The following is a 12,214-nucleotide window of genomic DNA, read 5'->3' on the forward strand; positions in this document are numbered from 1 at the left end:
TGTCAGCTCAAACTGATCGACTGCCACCAAACCGTTTTTGAAAGATTAAAAGGTAGGGCTTAAAAAGTGAGTGTGAAATCAGAGCATTTTGTAACCAGTTTTTCGTACCAAGGTCAATTCGCTCAGTTTTTCGTGCGTCCATTTTTTATCATTCTATTCTCTGATGATCGACAGTTTAACCATAACACCCTGTAATGTCGGGATCTCCCATTCCCAGTGGTTTGGCATGTGCTGAGTCACTAAATCAACCATAAAAAATTGTTACACAAACAGATTACACCCATGACCCTGACGCGTAATGCCAGCATATGCAACAAGTACAATACACACCTCAATAAAAATAAACAAGCACACGAACATTTTCAGTTTATCACTGAAATTGATTTCGATGGAACATTCAGTTTTTGCTGACCCAGTTCACGGGAAAAAATGCATACCTATCAGCAGTTGAACAAAAACAGCTGCTTAACATAGCTTTCTCCAAATCGAAAACAAAGTGGCGGGAATGCAACCAAATGAAAGATTGCATCTGCTGCTTACAGCCTCCGCGTGCCTATACTTTATTTGTGGGTCTAATCTTCATTGTGGTGGCGTTGAGACTGAACGTGCTCCACGAATTCCATTTGATACTTTTATAATCATTTGATCCTGGCATGTACCTTCCGTTAAGGTTGGACTGGTAACAACAATAATACCACCAGGCCGACTCGTAAGCCGACGCACAGCTACTTAAGCACGTGTCTTGGTCTCTGTCAAATGTGGAGAATTTCATTCCCCGGTGGCTGGTTAAACTGTCCCCAGCGTTTCCGGCGTAGTCTGTGAGGTCAATTCGGTAGCCGTCGGCCTCGGGTGCGATGGTGAACTTCTGGTAGGTGGCGTACCTCGTCTGCTCTTCAAAATCCCATAGATCGACCCGTAACTCGTAAACGCGGTCTAGTTGGGAGGTCAGCTGCCAGAGGTGATGAAGTCCCCACCAGAACTCTCCATCGAAACTTCCCAGGCCCCACTTGTAGGCCTCTCAGTCCTGGAAGAAGTCTTGCCTGGGTGTGATGTCGGCTCTTCTTTGAAAGACAGTCCATCCCTTACCATCATCCATGTCACAGTACGCCGGGGTCGGAGTCAGTAGGTCAGGGTGGATGTTATACACTCCACTAGCAGAACCGAAGGGCAGGTCACTGCAGTCCCGTACAGTAGAATCCTCCTGTGACGTACCGTTGACATCCGAGGTCAGCCACAGTCCAGCTGCCGGCTCAGCGACCCACAACAGACAGAGAACACAGACCGCCACTGGGAGACGTGACGGCATCTTCATGGTGATGCAGAAGGACGTCCTCGGTGGTCTGAGGGGAGCAGTCGTCTCTATTGAAGGTTTGGTCGGCCCGGCCCATGTCAGGTGTCTGGCTCACAAGCACTTCCCTGATACGGTGCATGACAGCAAGTGTTGCAACATTATCTGTTTGCCATGAAGTGCGCAGAAGAGCAGGGCCGGGAAATGTAACAGATGTGAGGCCCTGTCAGTGCATACAGCGCCAAAATTCATGAAATCAAAGCGCTATTTATCTTGCCGCAGCGGGAGGGGCTTCTGAAAATGTCATCTGTTGAGACGAAAACATGAATTATTTGTCTCGACTGTCCTACGTAGTCCAGATGTGCAAAAGAAGAAAACAATGTAGCCCTATTTTTATGCGGCATTAAATGTTGCAGCTATTGATTATTTTTTTCAAAGTTTGATTATTTTACACATTTTTCGATCGAAATTAAAAAAGAAGTCCAAATTAAAACAATTGACATCCGGTTTAAAACAAATGACATCCATATTAAAACATCTGCCATGCAAGTGAAAACAGATGACAAGATAATAAAAATAAATGACATGCAATTCAAACCAAATCAATTTGATAGTTTCAAGCGGTTTTATTGCAAATGTGTCATTACCCTAAATATACGTCGATGTAGGTAATCGATCGGTCCGGATAGCACTGATGTTGAAGCGGGAAAGGCGTCAGATCCTCTTTTTTACAACAGGTACAAAAACTTCCGATTTGACTGGCATGCATATAACAGACACCCAATGCAATGCAACACATTTCAGATTTTATTTCGTTGTCGCAAATTTTCCGTTCTTATGAAGTATATGTTATATGTATTCATTGTCAATTTATAGACATGCTCTTGTAAGTTCCAGTAGGTACACACCAAATTATTTGAAAGCTTACACATAAACGCTCAAGTTGATGGCAGTCCAGTCGTTTCTCTATCTTAGCTTATATTTAGGCTAATAACATAGATGCAGACAAACTGTTCGGAAAACACCAAGATGTCGGATCGGATTAAACTGCATTTCATATATTTTAATTTGCTTGTCATCTATTTTACCTTGATATTTTAACTTGCATGTGATTTAATATGGTTGTCACGTGTTTTTAACCTGATGTCAGTTGTTTTAATTTGGACTTCATTTGTTTTAATATGGATCAAAAAGGTGGACGGCCCTGGCGACATTTTAGACGCAAATATGTGGATTACGAGTGTGGTCTCTTTTAGTTTCTCATTTTCTTATAATAAAGTTTCCCATTCTCCACAACCGCACTGTGCGACTGCGCTGCAATGCCACCGTTCGGCTGCGCTCTCCGTGCTATCAAATGCGAGTTGATCACGAATTGGAAGAGAGAATCCGGAGCTAGAGCTGCCAGACAGCCGGAGCAGCCGGAGCCGGAACATTCTGACCGGAGCCGGAGCCGGAGCCACCGAGACATTTTGCTCATAACCTAATCAGGAGCCGTAACAATAGCCCGAAGCTGCAAAACCGCCCTATTTCTGTGGCTTCGTTTCCTTGCTCATTAGCGCATCAGTTTATTTGACCAGAGACGACTGGTGATCTGCTTTGCTAATTTTATTCTTCTTTTCCTCATTATGATAAGTGTCTTTTCATGCAACTATTATTTATTTAGGATTGCACAACGCACCTTATTTGCAAGCGAATATTTCTTATAAACGCCCAATGTAAATATAACTAATTAGACTGTTCTATAAAAGTATTGATAGACGGCGCAAGCTCATGTAGGCAACATCATGAACAACGTCCACACCGCTCTTTATATATCCTGCTTCTTGGTCGTCAGTTATAAAGAAAAACATCAAACAGGCTTAAAACTTATCGTGACCGTCGGTTCTATGCTGATAGCTGTGCTAGCCTAGTATAATTATAGATAGATGGTGTGCTTTTAAGTGGCCGCAAGCATAGGTGGGCATCGTTAATCAAAAAGTTAGTTTCGTTAATCGTTAATCCGTTAACTAAAAAGTTAGTTCCGTTAAACGATAATCCGTTAATTCACAACAAAAGAAACGGAAGTTACTTTAGTCCGTTAATCGTTAACATTTTACACGGTAATAAACAATATGAAAATGCTTGTGCATTTTTCTGAGGACAACTCGACCAACCTATACGCTGACGGCTAGGCGCCACTCACTTGTAACTCGGTTCTGCTCTCGAAGTCCTGTCAACAATCGCGCCTGCTCGGTTGCTCGGTGACGGCATGGATAAGATATACCTATTTGTAAATATAATACATGGTGATGATATGTGTGATGCGAGTTGCGACCGATTTCAACCTGCGTTACCGACGATTCAGCTCGTCTGACAAACAGCTCTATCCTTTCTCTCCGCCTCTCAGCCAGGCAGCGTTCCAATGACAGGCGTGTGCATCACAATTTATAATATAAATATCTATAATCTATAATAATATCTATCATATAATAAATCAAATGCTGCCAGATCCAGAAAGGAAAAACTTCGCCGCATGAAGGTTTCATACACACCAGTAACTTTACAGTAAACTTTTTGCTTCGAAATCAAAGTACCGAAATCAAAGGGCGTTCCACGACAAATCGACAAGTGCCCTGCACCCTCAAATTTAATTTTTGCTTAAAATTGGTCTAATGGGTTGCGATGGGCGGGGAAGCCAGCTGTGACAAGGATTTTTTTTCTTCGAACAACGGTTTCCGAGATATAGCCTCGGGCAATACCTGGAGGTCGCGCTGCAGCCCTATGTTTGGCGGCCTATAACTCGGTACCTATTGATTTTCTACGATAAAACTTTATCTGGTTCAACTCACAATCAACCAACAAACATTTTGGCTATCTCGGATTTTCCATTTTTGAAAATTTTGATCACGTGACCTTTTGACCTATTTTTCGAAGAGTGACCTTGATATTTTCTCCACTGAAAGTTGCAATTTTGTCTGATGAAGATTAAAGCCTTATCAATTGTCATTCATATGCATAAATAAGAAAGTGGCTATCGCCCTGTGTTGAGCTCATGTCTGGTCATTTTTATGACCTGTCCATTATTACGAGCGGGAGCGACAGCAAGATCTCGAGAATAAAGCAAGATAGCGACAAGTGGTAAACAGTACAGGATTCACACGGATAAGGTCTACAATTTTTACTGAGGTCATTTTCAGGTCAGGTCAAAGATGACGTCACAGGGGTAAAAAGGAAGTCAAAATAGTTTTGGCTGCACCTTTTGATCAGATAAAGAAAGAGACGTGGAACAGGCACCATTGTGTTGGTTTAGCCTAGCGCCAGTTCGCTTTGAATTTCGATATCGATGACCTAAGGTCAGGTCAATTTCTTGACCATTCCATTAAAAGTCAATTGGGGAAAAATCAGCTCGCTTACTTTTAAACCAAAACACGTCGGAATCGCCTAATATACCATGAGTGACTTCATATAGGATCAACTTTGCCTACCTTGAGACCCTTTTTTGCTCTTGGGCAACTGTAAGGTCATGTGACATCATTAAAGGTCACCAAAGGTTTTTTTGCTAATAACTCCTTACAGGTTTGAGATATAGATGCGCGGATGGACTCGTTGTGCTCAGCTCGTCAAGGCGCATCGAATGATATATATATATATGATGACCTTAGGTCACGTGACCTAAGGTCAACTTTTGACCTTGACCTTTCGAGGTCAACATACATATGTTTCGATGCGGATCGACGAGAGGATCACGATGGTGCTATTAGTTTGCTCCTAGCTGGGATACATTGAAAGTTATTCGAGAAAAACTTCATATGGATGTAGTGCCGCTATTTTGACTTCCTTTTTGCTCCTGTGACGTCATCTTTGACCTGACCTGAAAATGACCTCAGTAAAAATTGTAGACCTCATCCGTGTGTACCCTGTACGGTTTATCGCTTGTCACTATCTTGCTTTGTTTTCGAGATCTCGCTGTCGCTCTCGCTCGTAATAATGGACAGGTCATAAAAATGACCTGACCTGAGGTCAACGCAGGGCGATAGCCACTTTTTTATTATCGCATATGAATGACAATTGATAGGACTTCAATCGCCATCAGACAAAATTGCAACTTTCAGTGGGGAAAATATCAAGGTCACTCTTTGAAAAATAGGTCAAAAGGTCACGTGATCAAAATTTACAAAAATTGAAAATCCGAGATAGCCAAAATGTTTGTTGGTTGATTGTGAGTTGAACCATTGAAAGTTTTTATCATAGAAAACCAATAGTTTCTGAGTTATAAGCCACTAAACATAGGCTTGCAGCGTGACCTCCAGGAATTGCCCGAGGCTATATCTCGGAAACCGTTGTTCGAAGAAAAAATCCTTGCCACAGCTGGCTTCCCCGCCCATCACAACCCCTTACACCAGTTTTCAATCAAGAATAAAATATGTGGGTGCAAATTTAACCCTCGCATGTGTAGGGGGGGGGGTCGGATGGACCCCCCCCCATGGTTTTTCGCGAATAACTCGCGTAAAAAGCGGCCGATCGCGACGAAACTTTCAGTACCCTCTCATTGATCAATTTGACACCTACCCTGAAAATTTCATGACCCTGACCCAAATGACCTTTGACCTGTGACCTCTTTTCCGAGACCATGTTTGGCCGGAATCGCGATTTCGCGTATGTCGGCTCGCACTAGCCGCGTGTTTGCAAGCTTTTCGTGGTTTCAAACGTTCAAACATGTGATTTGATGTTACTCCCGTGTGTGTCAAGGTCACCTGAAGGTCAGGTCAGGTCATTGACCTTTTGTGACCTCGGGTGACCTCGGGTCACTTTTTCGAGTTTTACATGTTTCTAGGCTAGTTTTTGGAGCTGAATTCGAATTTAGCAACCATTTGAACATTTACGAAGTAGTTTTGGTGACTTCGTAACATGTTACGAAGCTGTCAGAGGCGGTTGACACGTACTACGAATACCCGTCACGACGCCTACTGGTTGACCTGACCTGACCTGACCCGACCTGGTCTAAATGCTTCAAGACATCATCTGTGATCAAAACTAACACGATATTCGTGATCAGCACCCCGAAAAACCCCATAGCAGCCACACTTTACGACTTTCTAACAGGTCCCGATTTTCCCGACTTTGGGTCATTGACCTGACCTGGAAGGTCAACCAATGACCTAGGACCTTAACCCGCGCCCTGGTGGGGTCTGTTTATAACGCGACCTGGTGGGGGGGGGGGGCTATTTTTTGCCCCCCCCCCCCTCGTATCTCCGAAACTACTGGACGGATCCGAAAAATTCAAACGGCGTTCGAAAGGCCTGTCAAATTTGTCGATGGAAACCAAATTTTATTGACCTCGGGGTCACCGATGACGTCACAGGTCAGGTCAAAGATGAAATGTTTCACCGTTCACGGGTCTTCTAGGGAATGCGCTATAACACCGAGGAAAACGCATTTTGTCGGGAATCAGCGATAGGGCGTCAGTTGCCTAGTAGATATGTTGCTGTTAGAGGTCACTGGTCATACCAGGTCAGGTCACAGGTCAGGTCACCAAAGGTCACCAAGGGTCACCACATGAACCCAACTTTACTAAGGTTATGCGATGCGTGTTTTATGGTCAGTTTTTCATTTCCAACTCAATGGTGTTGGTTATAAGACCATCAGGTACGGTTTAGGTCACTTTCTGGTGGAGGTCAGGTCAAGGTCAGGTCAAAAAAGGTCAAATTTCAAAGTTGATATTTTTGCATAAAATGGGTATTGATTCGATGCAGCTCGTCACGGGGAGTCTAATGGTGGTCTTTGTTTTGCGCTACGAGGTCTAGAATTGCTGAAAATTGAGTTTGAAAATTTGACGTCATCAATTTTGAACAGTTTTTTCGCTATAACTTGGCCAAAAAAAGAGGTATCGATCTCAAATTTGGTATGTAGATAGAAGGCGGTAAGCACTATCACATATATTCCGTTTTTTTTCGAAATTCAAAAAACTTTTTGGATTTTTTGGCTATTATATTCAAAAAATCTATTTTTTGATTTTTGGGGGCCAAAATCCAAAAATTTCAAAAATCTGAGATAGAAGTTTTGTAGCCCTGTCCATTCTACAGCTTTTATGTCTGTATCATTTTTCTGTATTTGCAAAGCTATAGGCCTGACAGCTCTTCCCGCGAAACCCTGTTTTGGGTCGAAAACGGCAGAACATGACGTCACTCTGACGTCATTTCCGGCCAACCTATCATAGCCTTTGGAAAAATTTTTGGTCACAATGTGTAAAATTGATGTCCGGGAGGGTACTGAAAGTTTGGTGACGATCGGCGCAGTGGTTCTGGAGATATATCGAAAAGTCTGGAGGGGGGGCAAAAAATAGCCCCCCCCCCACCAGGTCGCGGGTTAAAATTGGGTATCATCGGCTTCCTCTCGTCACGGGCAACACGCTCGTTTTTTCCGCGAAGCTCTAGCTCGATCAGGGGCCAAACGGCAAGGGGGGGTCCAACCGACCCCCCCCTACACATTAGAAGCTGGCAAACGCCGCACACATGCGAGGGTTAATTTTTTATTTGTCGATTTGTCGTGGAACGCCCCAGTAACGATTAACCCGGCCGGGCCCGGGGGGTAATTCCAACCACCGCAGCCCGGGGAGGGGCGTTTTTCGCCCCCCCCCCCCCCTGCATAACTCCGTAAATAAGGGAGCTACGGAAACAAAAGCGATACCAAACGAAAGGTCCTTACGAGACGATTCTAAAGCACCTAAATTGTTTGACCTCAGGTCAATTTTCAAGGTCAGAGGTCAAGGTCAAAGACAAAAACCGGCACATGTGTAGTGATCTCAAAGTAAGCGTTCTAGAGGACCGCAGGATGCATAAAACCGGCAAAATCGGGTGTCAAAAGGAAGAAGAGAATCTGAGAATTCCGAAAATGTGCTCAAAATCAAAGGTCAAGGTCAAGGTCATGCTCAATATTGACCTCAAACTTAGCACTTTTTCGTACATCTTGCGTGCTAACTTCCAAGATGTTTTGAAATGTTTTGAGGCTTATCAGGTCCCTATTTGTGGTTCATCTTACGATACAAGGCTGCTCAAAGGTCAAGGTCACATAAGAGTATCCTTGCTAGAGGCTATTTCACTGATTCAAGTTAGTAATAATAAATAAGACAATTTTGCCATCCGGAGGCGCTAAATGAAGGATTAGAGGAAAATAGATGCCAGATTCGTGATCAGCGGGTACGAATCCATCATTAACGACCTTTCATGTGTCAAGGTCAACCAAAGGTCATTCGAGGTCACATGAGGTCAACATAAAACTTGACCTTTTACAAACAAAATATATATCATTCGAAGCGGCTTGACAAGGCGAATGCGATGGGACCACTGCCGTAGCTCTAGGACCATTTTTGTCGAAGTTATTTGCGAAAAACTAAAACCACATCTCTGGGTCGTTGACCTGACCTCTGACCTCAGGTCACCAAAATTATTTTTCTTTTTTTTTTCTAGGTCAAACGCTACACAACCGTGCTCGTAATTTGTCTTTATCTTGAAAACTCTATTTTTGGCAGCTATTTGAAGTTTGCGTCTGTGACGACGAAGTTTGCCGTACAGGGGTCTAGAAAAATCAACCCTGTGACGTCATTGAGGAGGCTAGGTCCAAATTTTTTTACTTCAGAAGATGTCAAATTGATGGGAGAAAAGGTACTGAAAGTTTCGCTTTCCTATCCCTAAGCGTTCGGGAGCTATCGCAAATATTCGCCAGGGGGGGGGGGGCGAAAAACGCCCCTCCCCGGGCCCGCGAGGGTTAACGGATTAACGGACTAAATTTTAACGATTAACGGAGCCGAAAAGTAACGGAACTAAAACGGTCCATTATACGTGGAAAAAATTAGCGAGTCCGTTAATCGTTAACCCAAAATTTAGATCCGTTAATTAACGGATTAGCGATCAAACGGACTTGCCGCCGCCCACAAGCCGTACTCCTTCTGAGTGCAACTGTAACTCATGGGTCGTGATTCGACGCATCATATGTTTCGCATTACGGAGCCCAGTAAGACCGTATAAAAGAGGCCAGGTGGTTTATTTTGGTGTGGTATTGTTCGCTCTCACCTCCTCGTGACATGTGTCAGTTCAAACAGAATGACTTCCATTAGTCTGATCGTTTTTGGAGGATTCAAAGCTAGGGTTTAAAAACGTGAGTGTGAAATCAGAAGATTTTGTTACCAGAATTTTGTGCTAAGGTGCATGCGCTCAGTTTCTGATGCGTCCATTTTCTTAATCTTATTCGCTGTTGGTCCACAGTGCATAGGCACCCTGCAAAGTGGGCATCTCCCATTCCCAGTGATTTGGCATGTGCTGAGTCCCTAAATAAACCATGAAAAACTGTTACACAAACAGATTATACTCATGCCCCTGATGCGTAATGCCAGCATATGCAAAGTACAGTAGGTCTATACAAGTCGCTGCCACCAGTGGGCAGGTAGCGCGTGACGGCTGCTGAGGCGCCACGCAACCTCCACGTTACCAGGCAGGTGGCACCTGAGCAGCCCTTGGGCGCTACCCGCTCACTAGGGGCGGTGACTTATTTTGTAGACCTACCTGTGCACATACACACTTGAATAAAAAACACACGACCATGTTCAGTTTATTGCTGAAATTGATTTCGATGGGCATTGGTCTTTTTTTTCTGACCAGGCACACAAAACAAAAATGCATATAATATTAGCCGTTGAACAAAAACAGCTGCACAAAGCTAAATACGAGTTTTGCCAACACGAAAACAAATTAGTAAGAGTGCAGCCCAACGAAAGTTTGCATCTGTTGCCTACAGCTCCGGGTGTTTAGAGCGTATTTGTGGGTCTGATCTTCATTGTGGTGGCGTTCAGACTGTACTGATCTCTCCAGTGAGCCCACCGGACCGACCTTTTTGTGTCTGTTGACCCCGGAATGTACAGTCCGTTGAGGTTGGAGTATTGACAGTTTTTATACCACCATGCTCCATTGTTGTAAGATGAACAGCCACCCGAGGTAGCGTCGTTGTCTCTGTCAAACGTGGAGAACTTCATTCCATTGTGGTAGCTTAGACTGTCTCCAGCGTCCCCGGCGTACGAGGAATTAACAAAGTCCAGTCGGTAGCCGTCGGCCTCGGACGCGATGGTGAACTTCTGGTAGGTGGCGTACCTCGTCTGCTCGTCCCAATCCCAGAGGTCGACCCGTAACTCGTAAATGCGGTTCTGGGAGGTCAGCTGCCAGAGGTAGTGAAGTCCCCACCAGAACTCTCCTTCTAAACTTCCCAGGCCCCATTTGTAGGCCTCCCAGTCCTGGAAGAAGTCTTGCCTGGGTGTGATGTCGGCTCTTCTTTGGAAGACGGTCCATCCCTCGCCATCGTCCATGTCACAGTAGGCTGGGGTCGGAGTTTGGAGATCCACCATTATCATGTAGACACCGCTTGTTGTGCCCCGAGGCAGATCACTGCAGTCGCGCGCAATGGAATCCTGCTGTGACGTACCGTTGGTTTCAGAGGTCAGCCCAGAGGTCATATCAGCGGCTGACCCAGCGGCACACACCAGGAGCAAGAGAACACAGACCGCCACTGGTGGACGTAACGGTAGCCCCATGGTGACGCAGAAGAACGTCCTCAGTGGTCTGAGTGGAACAGTCGTCTCTGCTAAAGGTGTGCTCGGTCCCACTGTCACAGGTCGGTCCGGTCCGTTTTGTACCGCCTCACAGGTGTCTGGCTCACACACACTACCGTCATACCGTGTACGACAGCAACATTTGCAGCATTATCTGTCAGCAATGAAGTGCGCAGAAGAGCAGAACTGGGAAATGGAACAGATGTGAGGCCCTAGCAGTGCCGAGGACGCAAAAAAAAAAATGGTGGGAGTAAAGAGCTAGTTTTCTTGTTGCAGCGGGAGTGGTTTGAGATATCGTCATCGGCTGAGGCGGAAACCTGGGTTATTTATCTCGTCTGCCTATCAGGATAGGACCGGTAACTCAACACTCCTACAAAGACCATATTGTACTGAATGGCTTTGTTTTTTTTCGTCCAGTCATTGAGCCATCGACATTACTTTTGCGCTTTTGATTGAAGAAACCCGTCTACATCTGAAAACCATATAAAAAAGGTTTTCGGTTCAGAAGTAAGATTGGGATGCATGAAGAGAAACAGCAGAATGTTCCGTAGCTGCCTGTGCCAGACAGAAAGTGATAAAATACGCATTGTGAGTGTTTATACTTGTTTGACAAACTGAAGGCATATAATTATTTTCAATTGTAGAATATCCAAGACAGTTAGGATAAATGATAACAATAACACCTCAAATGTATATTTAAACACACAAAGCTTTCGAATATACATTTGACGTGTTATTGTTATCATTATTTTCAATATTTATTTGGAAAGCATATTTGTAAGACGTCCGGACGGGGTGAATACCCATATTACCTAGCATGTAGATAGATAGGTAGTGGCTGCCGGCTGCGGAAAATTCAAGACGATTGCAGGTGCTAAAATCGCCTCCACAATCTCGTTTGGATTTGAAAATAAGGCCATATAATGAATGAACAAACTTATTTCTATTGGTTTGAGTGTGGTTTTATTCATGGAAAATACATGCTTTCAAACATGACCACTATGCGTATAAGCGTCGTTCTAAGAAGTCAAGGGCATTATATGAAGAATTGTTTACATTTTAAAATATCATAAATTAAGATATTGCATAGTAACATCTTCCCAGCGACCTATCCCTTTCACAACACCCGCTATTCACGGCACTAAAAAGTGCCGTGAATGGGACGGCCATCGACAGCGCAATCAGCTGATATGTAATGCCGACAATACCATCCATACGCACTTCAATAAAAAAAACACACACACACACACACACACGAACACTTTCAGTTTATTGCTGAAACCGATTTCGATGAAACAATACCTTGTTTGCAGAACCAATACACAAAACCCAAATTAACCCTCGCCCGTATA

General features: G+C 44.2%; 1 protein-coding gene across 1 annotated transcript; it reads right to left on the reverse strand.

Moving 5' to 3' along the window:
* Positions 1 to 9,858: 9,858 nt before the first annotated feature.
* Positions 9,859 to 10,916, reverse strand: LOC122390228 (techylectin-5B-like). The gene has a single exon (XM_043382957.1). It carries the CDS (start codon positions 10,842 to 10,844, stop codon positions 10,068 to 10,070), a length of 777 nt encoding a protein of 258 aa, XP_043238892.1. The 5' UTR covers positions 10,845 to 10,916; the 3' UTR covers positions 9,859 to 10,067.
* Positions 10,917 to 12,214: the final 1,298 nt, after the last annotated feature.

This window comes from Amphibalanus amphitrite, unplaced genomic scaffold, assembly GCF_019059575.1.
Source record: "Amphibalanus amphitrite isolate SeventyFive unplaced genomic scaffold, NRLGWU_Aamphi_draft 000387F_arrow, whole genome shotgun sequence".
In the NCBI taxonomy this organism is placed as follows: domain Eukaryota; kingdom Metazoa; phylum Arthropoda; class Thecostraca; order Balanomorpha; family Balanidae; genus Amphibalanus; species Amphibalanus amphitrite.